Source organism: Chinchilla lanigera, unplaced genomic scaffold (assembly GCF_000276665.1).
Source record: "Chinchilla lanigera isolate Chin_1 unplaced genomic scaffold, ChiLan1.0 scaffold00002, whole genome shotgun sequence".
In the NCBI taxonomy this organism is placed as follows: domain Eukaryota; kingdom Metazoa; phylum Chordata; class Mammalia; order Rodentia; family Chinchillidae; genus Chinchilla; species Chinchilla lanigera.
The window spans coordinates 14,695,744-14,718,030 of NW_004955403.1; the positions used below are offsets into that span (position 1 = coordinate 14,695,744).

General features: G+C 35.7%; 1 protein-coding gene across 1 annotated transcript in view; it reads right to left on the reverse strand.

The window, feature by feature from the left end:
* Dnajc10 (DnaJ (Hsp40) homolog, subfamily C, member 10) overlaps window positions 1-21,317 on the reverse strand; it is a 36,046-nt gene extending 14,729 nt beyond the window's left edge. Inside the window, exons 1-12 of the mRNA XM_005373345.2 lie at window positions 20,951-21,317; window positions 19,134-19,296; window positions 16,395-16,445; window positions 13,512-13,594; window positions 12,973-13,104; window positions 12,367-12,460; window positions 11,096-11,173; window positions 9,707-9,750; window positions 7,720-7,857; window positions 4,909-4,998; window positions 4,046-4,159; window positions 1,305-1,419 (exon numbers count right to left, since the gene is read on the reverse strand). Coding sequence (XP_005373402.1) covers window positions 1,305-1,419; window positions 4,046-4,159; window positions 4,909-4,998; window positions 7,720-7,857; window positions 9,707-9,750; window positions 11,096-11,173; window positions 12,367-12,460; window positions 12,973-13,104; window positions 13,512-13,594; window positions 16,395-16,445; window positions 19,134-19,296; window positions 20,951-21,190 — 1,342 coding nt within the window. The 5' untranslated portion in view covers window positions 21,191-21,317. The remainder of the gene's footprint in view (window positions 1-1,304; window positions 1,420-4,045; window positions 4,160-4,908; window positions 4,999-7,719; window positions 7,858-9,706; window positions 9,751-11,095; window positions 11,174-12,366; window positions 12,461-12,972; window positions 13,105-13,511; window positions 13,595-16,394; window positions 16,446-19,133; window positions 19,297-20,950) is intronic.
* Window positions 21,318-22,287: the final 970 nt, after the last annotated feature.

Sequence of the window (22,287 nt, forward strand, 5' to 3'; positions counted from 1 at the left end):
TTTTTTCTTTAGCTGTTTCTTCAACTGCTTCACAAACATCTCCGCTTCCGACCACATGAGGTGCCGCACCGGCTTAGGTATTCTGTGAACCCAGATCCAGCAGCTGCAGTTCAGCTTTCAGATGGCCAGAGCCCTCATCTACTCTGCATCATGAGATGACCCGAATGGAGAGCCATGCAGCTAACCTGTTCTCAGATTCTTGACCTCCGAAATCCTTGTGTTCACAAGTATGTGTTGTTTTAGGCTGCTAAGTCACGGGGTAATTTACTATTCACCAACTGATACCTACTCACTGCTGCGGACAGATATTTTGAAAATTTGTTTATTTACTTGTCTGTTTTCTCTTCTACTCTATAATGTTCTTTAAGGCAGGGAGAAAAAGTATAGATTTTTTTCTCCTGTTTTCCATACTGTACCTATTTAAATCTGAACACAATACCAGGGTATAAAATTAGTAATAGCACATGAAAGAATGTGCCTGGGGACTCTGTGTATATTTTCCATGGAAGAAGCTGCTTTAAGTTCTGAAGGTTATTTGGAGTTTGCTGAATATTTTGAGGCCTGAGAGGAATGATTACAATGCAGGAGGAATGATTACAATGCAGGAGGAAAACTCATGTGAGAGGATAAAAGAGTGAAAGAACAAGGCATTTTCAAGCATTCAAAAGCAGTGGAGGTAAGATTATCTGGAGAGGTGGAGGTGGAAGATGAGGCTGGGAAAGCTGGTAGAGGGAGACTGTGAAAGTCCCTCATTCGCTTAACAAGTACTTCCTGCGTTCTACCTGCCAGGCACCATGCTAAATGCAGGGGACAGATACACTGAGGCCGTCACTACTGCTGTGCTAGGGAATCTAAACATTATTCTAAAAGAATTGGAGTCAAAGAAGAAAGGTGAATGAAAATGATGTTCTGAGTTCAAGCTCTGAAGACATGACAAGGATTCAATTGTAAAAAGACTAGAAGACGAGAAGCCCCAAAGGAAGGCGTTATTACAGCAGATCTAAGAGATGATGGGCTCAAAACAAGGCAGCAAACACAGAAGAGGGGAGTCTGAGAAATATTTGGGAAACAAATATATCTCCACTATCAAAGTTTAGTTATTACTGGTACTTTTAAGACTTTCATAGCAGGAGTAAGCCTATCTTTTAGAGTCAGATACTTTTGGATTTAAAAATCTACCCTGAGCAGTTTTCTAGTTACTAATAAATGAAAACAAAAACTATTAACACACAAAACAAGCTAACAAACATAATGAGAAAATTTCTATTTGAAAATGAAGATGGACTTATTTTTCCCATTTTTACCATGATGGATTTCATATTCTTTGGTTCCTTGGCCTTTAAATACTGCTAGACAGGGCTGGAAAACATAGAGATCCCTACAGACGCCTGGAGCAGAGGAACAATCAAATCTTCCAACCTGGAAAGTACAAAGACAAGGTTGAATTTCAGAAAAACAAAATACCACCCACTCAATTTGCAGTTAAATATTCCTAAAGATAACTCTAACATTGCTCTTGTGGCACTATTTCTCAACGGAAGTTAATCAGTTAAAAAAAGGAAAATAGTTCAATTACATTTAGTCCTCAAAACTCAATTCAGTTAAAGAATGCTCCAGAGAAGGAACTCAGGTCAGGCTCCTTCACCAACTTCCAGAGCCCAAGCTGTGAGGCACGGTGCCACCTAAGAACAGAGGCACAGCTAGATGTCACTCCGCCTTGGGGACCAGTAAGCAGCCCGCACTGCAGGAGCTCTGGTGCCAGGACATTCAGTTTGCAGGGCTGAGGATGCACGTTCCACCGTCCACGCCCCGGCACTGCAGCTGCCACTGCTAGACGCCACACTGCCTCATGCCTGACTTAGAGGGGCCTGTGATAGGCACCTCTGAGAGCCCACTAACCTCCACACACACACGGGGTGCAGACACCACCGACACTGAATACAGCCGAGAAAGTCACGTGGAGACTGTCCTGTGTCTTCACTGAGTACCCACGCCGAAGTACCGACGAAAAGGACGCCCTACGCCTATCTATGCACAAGTCTGCCTACAAAAGCTACTCTCCAAAAAGTGAAAGTGGCAACTGTTACACTAAAGGTGCAAACACCAAACTAGGGATACAAGAAAAATAAAAAGCAAGAAAACATGATGTATTTCCAAAGAAATACAGTAATTCTCCAGAAACAACCTAACATAAAGAAAATCTATGAAATGCTTGAGAATGAATTCAAAGCGATGGCTAAGAAAACTCAGATACAAGACAATACAGATAGACAATTCAGTGAAATGAGTAAACCAACTTAGGAAGTGAACATTTAATAGAAGTCATAAAAAAACAAGAGATCCAGAAGCTAAAAAATTCAGTGAGACTGAAAAATACAACAGAAAAATGTAAACAGGCTACTTTAAGAGGGAGAAAAGCAAGACAGATATTTTGAAATAACTCATACAGATTAAAAAAAAAAATAAAACCTATGAGACTTATGAGAAACTCTTAAGTGAACAAGTATCTGTACTATGGGGATTCCACAAAGAAAACAGAGGGAAAATAATAGCCAAAAGCTCCCAAAGTCTTGAATGAGACACAAATATCCAGATCAAGGAAGCTCAAAGGACTTCAATTAGATACAACCAAAAAAGACCTCCAAAGCTTACTATATGCAAAGTGTCAAAAGTTGAAAAGAATTCTAAAAAATAGCAAGAAAAAAGCACCTAGCCACATACAAAGGAATTCCAGTTAGACTAACAGACTTCTCAGCAAAAATTCTACAGGCCAAAAGAGAATGGGATGCTAGATTCAAATTCTGAAGGAAAACAAAAACAAAATACAAAAAAATTAAACCAAAACACAAAACTTGTCAACCAAGAATACTATACCCAGCAAAGCTATCCTATAAAAAAACTGAAGCTTACTATTACTAGGCCAGCCTAACAAAAATGCTTAAGGGAGTTCTACATTTGTAATGAAAAATGCTCACTATTACTAATCATCACAGAAAGGAAAATTCAAACCACAACGAGCATTCATCTCCTCCCACTCAGAATAGGAGATGAATTTATCAAAAAGAAAAAAATTAACCAGTACTTGTCAGGATATGGAGAAAGAGGAACTCATACACTGCTGGTGAAGCTATAAGTTAGTGCAGCCACTACAAGGAACAGTATGGAGATTTTTAAAAGAACTATAAAAAGATCTATCATTTGATCCAACAATCCCACTACTTGGTAATCCAAAGGAAATAAAACCATTGTATCAAAGTTTATCACAGCACTATTCACAGTAGCTAAGATATGGAATCAACCAAAGTATTTACAAACAGTTGAATGAGAAAGTGTAGTATATATACATATATACACACCACACCACACCACACCACACCACACAAGATTATTCAGCCCCTTAAAAGAAATTCTGTCATTTGCAGCAGTAATGTGGATTGAGCTGGTAGAAATCATGTTAAGTGAAAAAAGGCACAGAAAGACAAATATCACATTTTCATTCCTTTGTGGAAGCTAAAAAAAATTACTGATGTTTTATAGACAGTATAATAACTATGGTCTACCATTTCATTATTTCAAAATAACTAGAATAAGGTTTGTAGCACACAGAAATGATAAATGTTTGAGGATGCATAAGTGGTAATTATTATATATTATACATGTATTGAACTACTATACTACACTTCATAAACATGTACAAATATTGTCAATTTAAAAAAGTAAAAAGATTTCATATTGAGACTGTTTTCAATACATCAGGTTAAATAAAATATTACTCTGAAAAAGGAAAAGACATTCTGGTATAGTATTCAAACCCGGAAAACTATGATACAGATGTGTCAAACGCCAAAAGAATGAAAACTCATCACTTTAAGATACCATGTCCATTTTGTAATACAAAAAGAAAAAACAAAAATCCCAGCCCCAAGATCAAAAGCATTAATAGGCTTCTTAACGCAGAATGTCAACAAACATCGTTACCATTCAGTTATAGGTATTAGATTGATATGCATACAGCAGGAGGTGAGCACAACGCATTTTTTCTTACTTGAATATGGTCATTTTTAAGCAGCGTTTTCAGTTTTTTCAACTCAGGATCATTTGAATTTTCATTTTTTCCAAAATGGAAAAATATGAGCCAGCGATGATGTGCCAAACGATCCTTCAAAGTAATTAAGAAAAAGCAACATCAAAGAAAAGAAATTCTGAAGGATCTACTTTTTATTCCTTTGAAGTTAGTTTTATCTACCCTGCCCATTAATTCAAAATACAACCTAACTGAAGAGCCATTCATACTGTTACTGTGTAGTTTACTGGGAATAATCTGATGCAAATGCATAGCACAGGTAGGGAAGGCACTGAATCAATAAATCTTAAAGGAGATGACTGTGACAAAAAGATAGGGTCTTAACAATATACAGCTAAAATTTGAAGGCAAGTTTGGAGAAGTCAGCTTCATCAGGTTCAATATGTAAGATGTGGCAGAAAAACAGGCCCTAGGAGTGCTAAGTAGAATACAACGATTCACTCTCTCATGAAGTAAACCCTTTCTAAGCAGTCTATTGATATACAATGCTTTTTAATTCTCGGTGGACAACAAAGTGCTCTGTTGGCAAGAAAATAAAGTTCCAAATCAGATCCAAAGCTGCTCTGTGATCAAAATCTTGCCTCTTGGACCCTTTTTTGCAATCCACCTTCAGAACTGGGCAGGTTTTCCAAAACTACAGGATCCACTTTGAATTCCCAACACCAGAATTTCAGCAATTAGAATTTAACCTAAAATTGACTACTATATAAGTCTTTGAAATGCTTTTAATTAAATAGCAATGAATGAAACAAATACTGAGTTTAAAATACTAAGACTTTAAAATGCTATCCATATTTACTATTTATTATTAACAAAAACGTTACCTCTAGTGTTTTTGCTGAAAGTAGTTCGAAATCTGGAAGTTTATTTATTATTTCCAAATATATTTCTTTAGCATCCAATGACTTAAGAAACTAGAAAAAGAGAATCTATTGTAATCTTTTGGATAAACATTCATTTCCTAGATTCTTTTACTTTTCAAACAGGAACAATTACAAAACCAAATGCTGTTTTCTCAAAGGTACAGTATATCATTATTTTGGTAAGTATTAAAAATGTTGCTAGGTTTTTTTTTTAAAGAGTGATATAAAAGAAAGTCCATCATTAGGTGTTTTATTAACTGGAATTTTGTGTTACTCCTACAGTAACTTAGGAGTGACCTTGAAAGCACCAGGAAAATACATTATATTCAATTTAATGCTAACCATCTTTTACAGAATTCCAGTGCTTTCCATTGTCTTAAATTTTTGGTACTAAGACACTTCATGCCCCAACCATAATTAATAGCGCTTAAGAAGAAGCTGTGGGAAAAGTGGAATGGTTATTACTGCTTAAGACGGTTTTCAGAAATGGCAACTTTCACAAACCTGACCACAAAGATCTTATTTTAAACATGCTTTAAAGCCACATGTGTTATTTAAAATACAAACAATATAAGCACACCATCCTTCTAACAAATCTCCTTAATTTCTGTCTATATTTTATCAGCACCAAAATTTATTCGTTTGTTTATAGAACTGCTCCTTCTGGCCTAATTCTCAACGAAGCAGCTATTACTATGAAGAGTGCAGCAATGGTTACACTGAGAAAATAAACGAGGGCTGCATATCTTTATGGATCTATGTTTAACAATTCAAACATTACTTGAAAGATTTCAAACTCCATTTAAAACATGAGGGAACTAGTATCATCAAATCTATACCTCAACAATACTAGATATGAGAATGAAAATTTGGATAGAAACAAGCACACTGTAAGAATTGAAAGCTCATTTTCTAATTTTTAAAAATTGCTTGTAAGTTTATTAAACTCTACAGCATACTCTTAAAGATCTCTATGAAATAATCTGCTGGCAAAATGCTTAAAAAGCCAAAACAGAAATCTTTTTCATCTTTTCAATTTCATAGCTTATAGGTCTACATTTTATTGCAATTATATTTTTAAAATGTTTATATATGTGAAATTAATATACTAAACCTCATTATAAATTTGTCTTAGGAGTAGTACTTGCTAATTACACCTATGAGGATATTGTCTTATCTCGCCTCTGAATTTCAGCTTCCAGATATACTTAGCGCAGCACTTCAACTTTTAATATGTGAGTGCTTTTAGGAGGAACAGCCGTGTTTAATTCACCTCTTCCTTCTAATACATTTCCAATATCACTTGTAATTTTATATCTTAAGGCCCCAAGTACTGGATCCTGTTCACTGTATGTGAACAGACGAAGTACTCAAAGTTGGCAGGCAAGAGGCTGCATTAAGTGTAGACAATCCTCAATATAAACTAGCACACTTCTGGAGGGCAACCTGGCTACAGGAATTACACTTTAAAGAAGAACACAAGATGAACATATAGGGACTGTTAATTAGTTAAAGAATAATATATAAATACTCTTGAAACTATATGTATAATGTACTTATTGATAAGAATTTTACTGATACACTGAGTAAAAAAAAAATCAGAAAACAAAATCTCTGTGATCTCATTTATCACTCTCTACTTATCTGCATCTATACATCTACTGTATGTGTGTATCATATAGTGCATAAACACAGCATGTTTATGTGTACTTAGCAGGTACCATAGACACATCCAAGAACTCTCCTAGGAATTTGGCAGACATCAGTGCATAAATCCAAAGTAAAGTTCAATGTAGGAGACAAAGTAACGAGCTCTGGTAGCAATGAAGGTGACTTACAAAACATTTTAAAGATAGAACCATAGGTTTTCCTGATGAACTGGTTGCAAGGTATGAGAAAAAGAGGAATCAAGAATGATTCCAGGGCATCTGGCCTGAAAAATAAAGGACGGAGGTGGGGAAACTGGGTGAAGCAGATGTATGGGGGATACTGGGCGTACTTTTATAGGCACTGGAATGTGAGACGCTGACTAATGTTACAGAGGAGAGGCTGAACAGGGAGAGGTGTTATGTGTATATGCAACATTTCCGGAGTGGAGGAGAAATGTCTGAGGCACAGAGGCAAACTGAAGAGCTGCTGACACAAGGTCACACCTAGGCACATGTGTAAGAAGAGGTCTGGGAGGGTATGTACCAAGGTTTGATGGTGGCTGTCTATTAAACTAAGACTGTCTTTATCAGAGCCCTCTGTATTCTTCTGGGATTTGACAAGACTTCTCCAATATCCCATTATTTATCTCAGCTCTATGACAACGAGCTTGAGTCTCAGTTTCCTCATTCATACACTTAGGAAGGTGAACTGTACTGGATTTCCAAACTGAATTTACACCGGACTCCCACAGCCTGCTTTAACAAAGAGATCCCGGGCCCCAGCTGAACCTATGAATGATCTGTATTTTTAACATTAGGAAAACAACTACATGGAAACCATAAAAAGAACCCATAAATGTTCTTTCATTAATCCTAAGAATGTATTCCATACTTTTGAGGTTTAAGAGAGTAACGGTTTTAAATGTAATATAAATGCTGGTTTAAAAATAATCCTTGTAACAGACTTAGTGAGAAATTACTTCTTCTAAATAATGAAATTTTCCACTGTCAAGTGATATAAAATGATTCCTTGCTTTGCTCACCACTTACAAAATGACGTATTTCTTTCGAATGTGTATGTGCACATGTCAGTGTAAAGAAATCTGCTTAAAGTTACTCATACCAAAATGCTGTTTTTTTCTTTGTTATGTAAAGTGGCTCCAGGAGGAAAATACGCAGTAGTGCTTGTTGTGATATCCAGACTTTTGCAAAGATTGTCCTGGGCAGCACAGTCCATCCATCCTACATTAACGAGACCATCCTAAAGAAAGAAAGAAAAACATGCTATGTTGTAAACAAGAGAAAATGGCATTTTGCTTTACCTAGCCCCAAACCCACTTTTCCACTGTAAAACTGTACTTTCTTAACAGTATTCTATAACTTGAGGTAATAAAATGCAATTTTTCCTTTGATATTAAACAGGTACTTTTTATGATTTGTATAATTTTTTTGTTTTTTGAGATGGGATCTTGTTATAAAGTTCAGGTTGGTCTTGAACTCACTTATGTAGACCAGGCTGGGCTCATTCTCACAGCAATCCTCCTGCCTCAGTCTCCCAAGTGCTGGGATTTACAGGTGTGCACCATTATGCTTAGCCTTTGAGACGTATGACTACTTTAGGTATGTATCATACAGTTTCTCAGATATTCTGTGTGTCTACTACAATTAAATCAGTACTTTCCCAGTTTTTAACCTATTACTGGTTAAGCTCTTTTAATGAGCTCCAAAATCCTACATAAAAAGTATTATTTCTCAGGACTTCAAGTTATTGCAAAACTTTTCTTGACAGGACAACTTGGTAAACAAGTAAGAGGATGAATACACATTCAATCACGATTCTAAAATACAATGGAAAAGAATGGGACATAAGCAATAATGAAATAACAGCTAAGAAGCTTCCTCAACTTGGAAAGATACTTAACCTATAGATTCAGCTGTTTAATAAGTCTCAAGGCAGAAGAAATAAACTCAGACCTATGCAAATCACAACAACTTCAGAAAATCAAAGTTATCTTAAAAGCAGCATGGATGCAGCTAGATTTCGATGGTGTTATATGTTAACATGTTATGTATTTTAACACATTAAAATTAAGATTTACAAGAGTCAAAAAGTTAAAAAAAAATTTACAAAGTAACAAAGTTACAGAAAACTAAGGTCAACCTTATTGTTTATAAAGTCACAGTAGTGACCGTCATGTCCTGGCCCTCACAGAGCAAGGTCCAGTCCTGCAAGCTCCGTTCATGCTAAGTGTGCTACACGGCTGCACTCACTTCCTTTCACTTTTTTACCTTTCATATCATACTTTTACGGTATTTTTCTAGGTACAGATACAGACAGCACCATGCTCCAAGTGCCTACAGCTTTCAGCATAGCAACACGCTATACCATTTTGTGCTTCAGAGCCTCTACCTCATGGGCAGGTGTAAGGCAGATTTGTGTAAGTGGACTGGATCACGTTACATACTGACGAAACTAACGACAGTCATGACGATATATATAAGAGAGTAACTGTAATATAGGGAGAAACAGAAAAATCAGTGTTTGTAGCTCAAGGCTTTAATATGCCCACTGCAGAAATTATAGATCAAATAGTACAAAAGTAACGCGACATGAACTGATTAAGATATCTGATCTAAATAAAAATAAAAAATAAAATAAAAATTTTAAAGAAAAATTATACCTATCATGGAGAACTTACTTTTAAGCTCACATATAATTTTCTAATATTCACAACTAACTCCTGAGCCACAAAGGGAGCATCAATAAGGTTAAGGAATCAACATATAACAGACCACGTTTTCCAATCATAACATGATGTAAACAAAATAAACTAAAAGCAAGGTTTCAAAATGGTAAAAACATGAACACATAACTGGAGGAATTCATAATAAACAAATAATTACCTTGCAGAACCTTAGAAGTGAGTGCAAATGAAAACACCACATGGCAAAAGTGAACAAAGACACTTAGAAAGAAACTTACAGTTAGAATGTATTTATCAGAAACTAAGAAAGCTTAGAAATATATGTGTTCAAGAAATTAAAAATATTTGGAATTTATAAACGTGCTGCTTCACAGGGTGAGTTTTTACAAAATGAAGGGTGCTTACCAACATGCCGCTCAGCCTGAGTCGTGTCTGTGGAGTCAGACAATCTGAGGGGAGAAAATGTTACGAGACTAAGCTTACTCTCGCATGCCTGTTTCCCAAATAACCATGCTGATTCTAGGGCAATAATTGAGCTACACTGTCAAACACTGACATCCTTAATAATACTTGGATATGGAGGCCGAAGTCTCCTTTTATACACATATACACACTTTGATTCTCTCCCTTTCATTTCTCAGGATTTCTAGCTACAGAGAAAACGTATGTGTCTATTTAGAGTAGTTCCCTCAAATTTCTATTAACAATTTCCTTTATCCAAGAGATCCCATGACTTGAAAATAATAAAATGTAATGGATCTATCTGATAAACAGATGTACGTAAAGAATCCTTAAAATACCCTAAGACCTGAAAGGAGGTTCTATATTATTTCTATAAAGGTTCTGTAAATATGTTAAGAGTACAATGCGGTGAGATTTGAGAGAAGGGACCAGCAGCATCACAGAGCCTACAGAAAATGGTAAAAGCAGTTTAAACAAAAAGTAGAACAATGTTAAAAAGGTTAAAGTTTTGTTCATGTGTGGATCGACAGAAATTTGGACATTAGGCCACAATGAGACAAAATCTCTTGATGAATAACCGAATTTATGGCTGATTTATGCTCAAAACCAAAAGCTTCCTAACACAGGTCTTCCTAACACAGGATGGGGAGGGTGGTCAATTTTAGTTACAATACATTCCTAACAGAGCAGCAAGGAGAGTGAGAGGTAAAATGTGGGAAGCAGACCCATGTTAGGACTTAACATATGAAAATTTAACAATGAATTAGGATATTCAGTAATACTGGGACCAATTTTTAACCAATCTAACTCAATATGATTTCCATTTTGTAATTTGGCATGTGAGGTACTGAATTTTCAACATAATTTACCAAGGGAAAGGTCCTAGAAATGAGAACTTACCACCTTTATACAGACACTTTTATGAGACAAATGTATAAATTTTTTACATATAGACAGAAGCAAAGTCCGTATTGTTATGGACCTTGGGAGGGATTATATCTGTTAACAACTACTAATGAAAACTGCCAAAATATACCTGTAGCTACCGGAGGTACAATTTCTTGTAAATACAATTACACTGAGAAATTCACCCACCAAAATGTAAAAGTGTAAATGATCCATTAAGAAATTAACAAACTGAGAGCCTTTTGTGTCTAAAATAATAAAAGTAAATACTTATTAAGTGAAAAAATTGTAATCTTGGGTTTAAATCGTAGTTTCAAATCATCAACTGATTATTTTCTGAAAAGTCATTTATAGTAGCATACTTAAAATTAACACCTGAAATTTAAACGTTACAGTCTTTTCATTCTAACAAAATAACAAAATTACCTCCTCCTTTAGAACAAAAAGTGATCAGCCAGCCAATACCAGCAGCAAAAGCAGTCTGTATGGAGTTAACAAAATTCCCTTGAAAGAAAACAAAGCAAATTTCTGATCACCTATTACTTAATAACAGAAACAGCTTCCAAATGACCTTTTTTCTAGCCCTACCCTTTTCTATTCCACTCTGAATAATACAATCAGTTACTTTCTAAAACTCTTCACTGGCTTCCCAAGTTTTTCATCGCATAAAATCTGCATTCAGTGTGTTCTTAAGAGGAAAACTACAAGTGGCAAGCAAGGGCCCTTGCGGTCTAAGTGCGTCTACAGCCGTCCTCCTTTCCACACCGCTCTACTCCACTGCTATCTTTCTGTCATACTCATGATATACTGTCCATTCCCAATCACGGTGCTCTCTCAAGGCTTCCTGTCCATCTCCATGAAGGACTGCGTATGACCTTTCTCAAGAAGTATTTTTTAACTTTTCCTTTTCCCAGCAGGATTGTTTCATATAATTTATGCTTTTCTAAGCTTACCTCTATTATAACAGTTAGTACATTGTAGTTTAGTTATTTACTAATTCTTCCTCATTACAGTAATGAAGTTACTGATGGCAGGGATTACTGATGGTTGCCCTAGTATTTAACAGTGTCTGACACACGTCTCGGTGCTCAATGGGAGAAACATCCCTGTAGACATGAACACTAACATTTCATGGACAGTTTTGAGAGTAAATAACCAGCTGAAGTCATCTGATAAACAAAAAGGCTAAGTTTAAAGATGATTCTAAACTTTAAAATTAAACTGGATAGCACGAATTTACTATCTATAAAAATACACAGTGGGGAGAAAAGATTCAAGATGTATTATGTACAGTTACGAATTCCCTACGATGAATGTGATCATTATATATATCAAAAGCGTACCAATAAAATTAATTAAAAACCGTATGTACAAACAAAACCAATGCACAAATCATATGTACAAACAAAAACCCAACACTTAGATCATTAAATAGTAGCATTTTGAAAGATGCCTTTTAACCTAGCCCCTCACATCCATTTCCCACATCCTAAATGCTTCAGTTTCCGTGTCTAACTGGTTTTGTGATATACCTACTACCAGCAGAAAATCAGAGCAATGATGCAATTTCCTTCTAAGAAGCATAGGAAAATTACTTAAAACTGTCAGTGTTACAATCTCTTAATGCTGCCACTGTAAAACTCAAAATACCAATAAAGTATCCTTGAAAATCAAAAAAATTAAGAGAACAAAATTACCTGTTGACAGTTCTGTCACCGAGCTTCTCACATGCTGCATGGCAAAGTTCACTAAGCTCTCCTTCGATCTGTCTCCATGATATTTCACTGCAGCCTATTGATTTTTATAAAAAGAAACACCTTTTACATTTTCTTTTTAAACTCTCTAAAATACCAAATACTTTGATTTTACTTTATTTTGAGTAATTCAGCAAGTTCTATCCATCAGAAGTATATTTCCAAATGATGCTCTGAGAATCTTGATTCTATAGAATCCATCTTTTGTAGAATACAGTTTAATTGGATTTATAAAATAGTTTTGTTCCAGTTTTATCACTGGAAACTGGGAAAAAGATTAGAACTTTATATTCAATGAGAGTATCTACGAAATATTGTGCAAACTGCAACACACAATATGCATATTGAATAAATTATGTTAATTAGCAAAAATTTAATTTTAAAATACAACCAAGTCATGGCACATAAAGATTCATAAAATAATCCAAAGTGTTTATTATTACTAGAGGTCACCTAAATTAAGACGAACTCTACAAATTCTTCTGCTGTATTATCTCTAATATTCAACTGTTATGCACAAATTTGAAAAATGCTAATGTTATCCCTTACCATTCCAGACCTAAAAATGAAGAGGCTTGGATAACTGTTGACTCCTTTCATTCGGCAAAGCATTCTATCATCACCACAGTTTACAGCTCCAATTCGAAGTAATCCATCCACTTCTTTAGCAAATTCTCTCCACTATGAGAGAAAAGAAAGTATAACTATTTTCCTGCTGAGATTACCTTCCTTTACATGAATATACTTCAAGTTATAAGGTCTTACAGGAGAGAATTTTTATTGAATAAAACCATCCATATGCAAAAGTATTTGATATTTCTGACAGTCATAATTGCTATTAATAAAAAAACCTCAATGTATTAAAAAATATGCATGAGCCAGGAATGGTGGCACACGTCTGTAATCCCAGCACTTGGGAGGCTGAGGCAGGAGGATCGTTGCGAGTTTGAGACCAGCCGGGGCTACAAAGTGAGAGCAAAGTCAGCCTGAACTGCATAGCAAGACCGTCTCAAAAAAAAAAAAAAAAGCACAAATAAAAGATCAATTAGAAATAAAACTTTACTAATTTGAATGTAAAGAATACGTACAGTGGGGGCTAAATCATGGCAGTGAGAACATCCCGGGGAGTAAAAGTTTACAAACCACAGTTCTCCAGAATTAACAGCAGCATCTAAAAGCACAGAAACAGAATTATGGATTTACTAAGGTTAATACACGCTTTAGTTTAAAAACTTTTTGTTGAGATCAGAATGGAAAAATGTATTCATGAACTTTTTACACTGCCTTTATCATTTTCTATAATTTTTTTTAATGAAAACCTTAAATGTCAAACTGGTAACTTTATTTATTTATCTGTTTATTTTTGTTTTTGTCTTTTTGAGACAGGCTCTCGCTATGCAGTTCAGGCTGGCCTTGAGCTCACTTTGTAGCCAAGGCTGGTCTTGAACTCACGATTCTCCTGCCTCAGCCTCCTGAGTGCTGGGATTACAGATGTGCGCCATCACCCCTGGTTCAAAGTAGTAACTTTAAAAGAACTCTCTTAAGTCCGTACTTAGGAGAGAAGAAACCTTGAACTAAAAAATACAGCCATGAAACTATACAAAAGGGTGGCACAAAGACATAGCAGCCAGAGTCATCGAAGAGTTTGTGCAGAGAGAATTAAAGAGAAACGGTAAGAGAGACAGCCGGAGCACGCCCAACTACCTACAGCACGGGAGTGGTTCCTCAGGAGTTCTGAGGAGCCTGCACTTTATAGATTCTCAGAAGGCAGCAATGTACAAGCAGTTTGAATCATTCTGTCTTGAGCCACTTTCAAAAGAACACTGGTATTATGTGACACTATCCGTAAGAACTTGTACACATGCACAATGTTCCTTTTCTGCAAATTTTTCATACCTAAAACTTGATTATGACCGATATGCTGCTGTATTATTACATGAAAAGGGAATTTGGACATATGTAATGGAAAGGATGAGAACATTTTTAAATCTCTGCAACTAGCGTTTATTAATCACATCTTCCCTTCTGTTCTAAAACTGAACATTTTAGGGTATCGAGTAATGGTAAAGGTGAATTATCAATTTAAACGAATTCTCTAAAAACTCGGAACCTGGGCAACACGTAAAAGATCTCTGTTCAGAGCACTAGAGAAGTATGGATGCAGTGAAATTAGAGGCCCAAGCATGGGAAAAGGTAGAAATCAAAGAGCCAGTGTTTGCCAGTTTGTGAAGAGGCAGCTCACAAGCTAGAAAGTAAGAGATCTCACGTAATTCCCTGGGCTAGAAGGACAAAAGTGAGTTCAGGGCACACTTAAGGAAACGTTCTATAAACAAAGACATGAACTGGAAAGTGACCAGTTCTCTCAAAGTCCAAAATATAGTTTCTGAATCTCTTCACTGTATTTGAATGAAGCGTGGGACTACTGGTGACCCTAACTACAAGAATATGTAAGTCCTCACTAGAGCAAGAAAATACACGTAACTCTAAAATAATTCTATAATTATTCGTAAAAAAATAAGACTAAGTAAGAAACCGACCGAAATAACTGGTAATAAAGAGACCCATAAGGAAGCAGGCTAGTGTGGTATTTACACACGGGCACAAACTCATTCTGCTCATGTGTGACAGCTTCCTTCTGCTTCTTCAGCTAGAGCTTCAGGATTACCTTGTCTTAGTCTAGTAACACAAAGAGTAGAACCACAGATCAGATGGAATAGTGGCAAATATGCACTGAATCTACCAGTATCAATCATTCTGAATTCCCCCTAATGTTTCACGGCTGTAATTTACTTAAAACTACCATTTAGAGTGCTATGTGAACTATTAGCAGTTTTCAGCCTTTTTGGCAGTGACACACCCGGAAAAGGTTGAACACTCGTGCTATGTAAGCAGAGTCTCACTCTAGGTCAACTCATGGATTAGCCTGCAGGTTTTGTTCAGTTCCTCTGGTTCTATCTATAGTTCCATATTTGTGTGTGTGTGTGTGTGTGTGTGTTTGACTAGGTCCATGAGACACACACCGATATACTAGATGAATGACAATAATATCCACACAAGAAATGCTATAGGTTCGTACAATGACATATGCCATAAAATTATTATTCCACCAGTGTGTGATATGGTATTAGTTTCACCTACTAATAACACAAATAAATCAAAATTTCCTATTTTTATAAGTACAACTTGTACAAGTGTTCACATTCAGGATATGTAACATAGTAATAAAATGGCATACTTTTTCATGCCTGAACTCAGCCACATAAAAATTTAGAAAAGGTAATCACTGCTTAGAAAAATAAACTATACAAAACCAAATGGTGGTAATATGTCTTTTATCATGTAATGCAGAAAAAACATGTTATAAACGTATTTTTTGCAACTGGTATGCTATCTTAATTTTTTAAATTAAATGTGATTGTAATACAGCAAAATAAATCTAGAATTTCACTTGGGACACAATTTACTGGTTTGAAGTAGAAAGGGATAAAACCTATTTTACCACCACTGTACAAAGGCTAAAAATTTAAGACTCTAATCCATTTTTAAAATTTTTCTAATAAGAAATGGAAAATGCAGTAGAACTGTAATCTTCTATTTTCACACAAACCATGGATCACACTAAATCTGTCTCCAAAATAACCACATACTCATCCAAAACTCTAATCAAAAAGCTCTAAAACTGGAAGTTTTTTTGCAAGTATGTAGCACACTAACTTGACATCTAGATCTGGTCTGAACCGATATGGGGCTATATATTATTCCTACTTCTTTTAACTAGTATGCACACTTATATATTTTCTGCAGAAACAGTAGTGTTTTTATTAGTAACTAGGAACATTGTTTAATATATAGCACGTTCTTTTCTAAATTCCTCAAAATTTTTAACTTTGGAACATATTTGGATCTAAGAGTATCAGATAACAGATTGAACTTGCACTAGTTTTAGAAAATCAACATGCTCACAAACTTACCAAATTCTCTTCTTTCCAGTGTTATGATTTCAGGATCATCATCATAAATACCTAATTTAAAAAATACATAAAAAATTATTAAAAATTCCATACAATGACCTACCATATAAAAAGATTATTTACTCTTAACAATCAAAAAGTTACCATATTAATTCTCAAACCTAAATAATATGCAATGAACTGAGAGAAAAAACAACAGTAATACTCTTGATGATTTTTTTTTTGGTTTTGTCTTTTGACACAGGAGCTCGCTGTATAGTTCAGGCTAGCTTTGGACTCACTCTGTAGCCTAGGCAGGCCTGGAACTCATGGCGATCCTCCTGCCTCAGTCTCCTGAGTGCCGGGATTATAGGTAGGTGCTACCATGCCGGGCAATAAAAAAATAGAATGCTTCATGAATTTGTGTGTCACCTTGCCCAATGGCCATGCTAATCTCTGCACTGTTCCAATTTTAGGATATGTGCTGCCCAAGGGAGCACAGTGATACATTTAAGCAGTGATCTAAAGATACTTATTTCCTGACATGGCCTGCTACTGGTAACATAGTGGGTGAGTTCCTAATAGTCACATACTTGCATCTCCACAAAAGCTTTCTATATTTTTAAACTTTTTATTTAAAAGTAATTATAGACTCACTGGAAGTTGCAAAAATAGTACAGACTCTCATGTACCCTTTACCCAGTGTCCCTTAGTAGTGACATGTTAGCTATTTGTAATATTATACCAAAACCAAGAAATGGAGTGTGCATATTATTTGAACATTTTATGTAGTAATAAGAAATTTTCTCACATTGATTTTAATTAATTTTAACTATGATAACTAAAACTGTAACTATGGTAACTAATTATCTGCCTCTGTTGTAAGTTTTTTAGCAGTGGCACATACTACTAATGGTGAATAAATACATGAAAAAATGTTCAACATCACTAGTCATTCGAGAAATGCAAATTAAAACAACACTGAGATTCCATCTTACCCCAGAATGACTGGCTATCATCAAGAAATCAACCAATGCTGGAGAGTCTGTGGGGAGAAAGGAACCCTACTCTACTGCTGGTGGGAGTGTAGACTGGTGAAACCACTGTGGAAATGTCTGGAGATTCCTCACAAAACTAGAATTGGAAGTCCCATTTAACGCAGCTATTCCCCTTCTGGGTATTTTCCCAGAAGAATTAAAGACATCATACTACAGTGATATAGTGCACTCAGCAGCACAACTTATCACAGCTAAATCTTGGAAACAGCCCAGATGCCCATCCACTGAGGAAAGTATAAAAAAGTTGTGGTATTTTTATACAATGGAGTATTACTCAGCTATTAAAAAAGGTAAACTCGAGGCTTTTGTGGGTAAATGGATGCAACTAGAGACCATACTTATAAGTGAAATAAATTGGACCCACATGTGTAAACATCATATTGTCTCCTTGGTGTAGAAACCTTAAAGAATAAGTAGAACTCAAAACATACAATAGATGATAGAACAGGGAAAGCAATTGCTCAAAGGAAGGAACGACTGGGATGAGGGAAAGAAGAAAAAAGAAAGAAGGAAGGCAAAATATAAATGTATATATGAATAGCTGTGATAACTGTATTGCTGATGTCTGATGGTATATTGAAAGGAATAGTTAATGCTTAAAATTTTTTATGTTCTGATCAATTTTGCATGCTTGTGTCTGGTAATCTGGGCAGCTGATTTGAAGATAACAATATGCAATGGTATTACCATGGTGAATTCCTACCATCTTGTCTAGTGAAACTCTGTATTATTTCTAATGTTTTATCTAATCATTATTCTCTTACTCTCTTTAATGGTTTGAACAATCTTCCATTCTTACATCTGGTAATCTGAGCAATGTAGTTAAGGATAGTGATATGTAATATAACAACAACCATTGTCCTGTATTACTTTAAATGTTCTTGTTTTGGTTTGTATATGTTTGTGGATACTGGTATGCTGCTACTGTTCTATTTTTTGTTTGTTTGCATCTCATTTACTACTCTCTTCAAAAACAAAAACAAAAAAAACTCCCATGTAACCTGAAAACAATCCCTTGGATATAGACCAAGGGTCAGGAAACTTTCTGCAGGAGCATTAATGCTTTGGGCTCTGTGGGATGTATGGTTTTTGTCATAAATACTCAACACTTAAATTGACAAAGAAGCCACAGACAATATGCAAAAAAATGAACACAACTGTATTCCAATAAAAACTTTTAGTTTTGAGAAGTACTTTCTCTAGTAAGAAATATAAAATATTTTATTTAGTCTCGAACAAAAGCCTTCTTAGCCTGCATTTGAGGCTAATGATTATGGGAAATGCTGGATATCTGAACACGCCCCTCTGCACTGATAACCCAGTTTACTTTGGCTCCTTTACCTTGGTCCCTCCCTTTCTCCTGCCTTACTTCTTATTCCTGTCAGCTACACGAGCAGGACAGCATTTCCACTGAAGCAGCGGCCATTCAATTTAAAATTTAGCCTTTTCTGGGAAATTCAAAGTTAAAAGTTTGAAAGGCTTCAGTATTTAACTTTTTCTTATGCAAACGTATACTTTTATTAAGTAGAAACTCTTATTTTAAAAATATTAAGATTTTAACCAGTATATTCATTTCTGTACAATTAATCTCTGTAAACCAACTGACTTCCCTTTGAATTCCATTCCCATGACAAATTAAAAAGAGCTAACCAAGGTGACACGTTAACTTTTCTTTTACTTCACAAACAACAAGGCATCTTACCAAAATCATAACGATAGTAGTTCCAGCTTTCATACTGGCCTCCTTGGTTATCTTCAAGCCCCTTCTCTCCATATTTATCGTACTTTTTCCGTAGATCTTCATCTTTGAGTACTTCATATGCCCTATTTATTTTTAGGAAATCACCATGTGCATTTGGGTTATTCTGTGAAAAAACATTGAACAGTTATTTTAAACACACAATCCAAATAGCTTCAGAACCTTTGTATAGCATATAGGTGATTTTACAGATATGGTGGTTATCAGACACCAACATAAGCAGGAGTAGTACAATGTGATATGAATTATCTTGGCATGAAATACAGAAAAATTTTCTAAGGGACTATTATTTTAAAAAAAGGAATAGAAATTAAGAATCTACTCTTCAAAAGGTTGTCAAACATGCTCATATGACTTGTCACTCTTTAAAAAAATGCAGCTGAGACTCTGAAAACTCTTAATTTTAAAAATATTTGCTACTTCTGATATGAACAGACTTGTAGGTTATTTTCAAACGAAATCAATGAGTTAACTAAAAAAAGTATGGTATTCATCAGATAATTAAGTATCCGGATAATAATTCAAAACTGGGTAATAATTCAAAACATTTAGAAACGTTTCTTTATTATTGCTTTATAGACTGGTTTTCCAAGGATGCTTTTATTTAAATATTTCTTAGATACAGGCTTACCATCTTTTACATGGGATCTAAAATTCTAAAAGAAAAAATTAAAAATTCTAAATAGAATACAGATCTGAGGGAAGAATAACTCAGTAACTGGAGTGTTTTTGTGTGTGTGTGTGGGGGAGGGGTTTCCTTATTTTTGTGGTACTTAAGCCAGAGTCCAGGACCTCTGCACTGAGACCCTTATTTCTTTATTTTTTGAGACACAGCTTCACTAAGTCAGGAAGTTGCCCTAGGCTGGGCTCCAACTTGCCATACTCCTGCCTCAGCTTCCCCAAATGTAGGGATTACAGGTGTGTGCCTCTGAGTTTTAAGGAAATATTATTTTAATCGCTCAGTTTTATATAACTGGAACAAAACAATCCTATTTTAAAAATTCTTCCTAGAAAATCTGTAACTTAACCATGTCCTTTTTAATATCACAGTAAAATTGCATTGTTAATTAGATAAAAACCATTAAATTTTAAAAAATTTAGTTTCTAAAGATTACCAGCTACACAAGTAAGTATTTTAAATTGAAAGTATATTGGGGTGCTCTCAAGTTTTAACTCACAGAACTTTCTGGAGTTGGGGATACAGCTCAGTGGCAGAGCACTTGCCTAATAGGGTCCTAGATTGAATACCTAGTACCAAAACCAAAAAACCCTGAGAAAACTCCCAACAGTAACAACAACAAAACCCCACCTAAGGCGACCCAAACCAAAAACCTTAGTAACCCTGCTCTGCAGACATGTGCTTTGTAAAACCGTGACAGTTAAAGCATGCTATTATTAGCTATTACTATCCTTTTTAGCAAGATGTACCTTGTGAAGTCTAAGGAAATACTTTTTGTTACTTTTCTAAAGTACTTGATCTCAATCTACTTTTCTATGGTTTTGAGATTAGTATCTTTAAAAAAAAAATCTGTGGGAGATGAGTTTACAAATTAAGAGGCAACTGCAGATTTGGTACTGACATTCCTCTACACTACAGCAAATAGAACATTTTGTTTCTTTTGTTTTTAGAATACCAGTTGAACTAGGATTTTTACATGTGACTACCTGTAAGCATTCTGAACCCTTATTTAAAATAATTTAAATATCTAAATGTACTAAAATATAATAATCACATATCTTTAAAAAAAAAATTTACCTACCGGGTTTTTATCAGGATGTAACTTCAATGCTAGTTTCTTAAAAGCTTGTCTTATTTCTCTACTGCTTGCAGTTTTGGATACTCCCAGTAAACTGTAAAAATCCTGGTCTGTGCCCACTAAAACGGCCATATACACTATCAGAAGACAGAGACTGACCCTTCTTAGGTCTCTGACATAGTCATTTTTATCTAACCAGACTCCCATTCTCTTTCTCATGCAAGTTCTGATGTAAGTGAACATAAGACACAATACTGGGTCCAGCTGCTCAGATACACAACTCTTAGAACTTCAGTCCACATTACTTCCAGGGTGAATCACCCATCGCAAAAGCAGCTCCAAATGTGTTACTCTAAAGAGAAGAAATCAGGAAGTTAAAATATATTCAGATGTAAAAGTACTAACATTATTTATCAAACACCACGGCCTCCTGTACCATCTCCATTAAATGGTAAATCAGGGTGAAGGCCCCAGGCCCACTGGGTCCCTTTTTCACTACTTCGCTTTCAAATAGCCAGATTTGTGAAATCACTCATACAATACCAGACTAAAGGCGGGGGTGGCAGCTACCTCGAATACTTAAATATAACACAACAGGAGCAATTTATACAACCGGAGCAAGTCTCTGATTAGCATCAGAACAGCCAGGTGGAAATAGACGATTTCCTTCCTCTTTCTACCAGCTTGTGTTTTCCTTTTTTGTAACACTTCTTCCTTTTAAACGCCTGCTAAAGCCATTCAGTGTTGTTTAATTAGATCTCACTGGTAGTATATGTCCTTTGAGGGGACTAGGACACACAATGTTCTCCCAAATGGTCTGTACTTTTCACCTCTTAAAAAAGTGACAGTGAATTCCACTATTATAATAGGTAACCTTCTTAGAAAATAAGGCAGCCTTCCCTGTTTCCTAAGGTGCTTACACTGAAGGAGACATAGTAGTCTATAGAAAGAGAATAATAATTTCAAAGATTAACATCAACTTTACCGCAAAGTTCAGTTTGGTATAAGCAAAAACTGGAAAACTTAGGAAGGCATCAGTTATACAGACACCTCTGGAAGGTTAAAAAAAAAGGCCAATTATTTTACCGTATTAATCTAGCACAGCTCCTAAGATCTCCTGCTACTTCGAAAATCTACCTTTCCTCGCATTCTCGGTTTCACCTTTCGGTGGATCCCAAGTCCAGGTTTAAACCTTTCTCCCTAACTCTGAACATACTCATCACCAAAAGTGCTTTTCTAAAGTACCCTGATGAGAACGCGACCCGGCCAGCCCGGACCCCAGCAGAGAGGGCGTGCGCCGCGCCCCGGGAAGCGGCGACCCCGGCCGGCGCGGGTGTGGG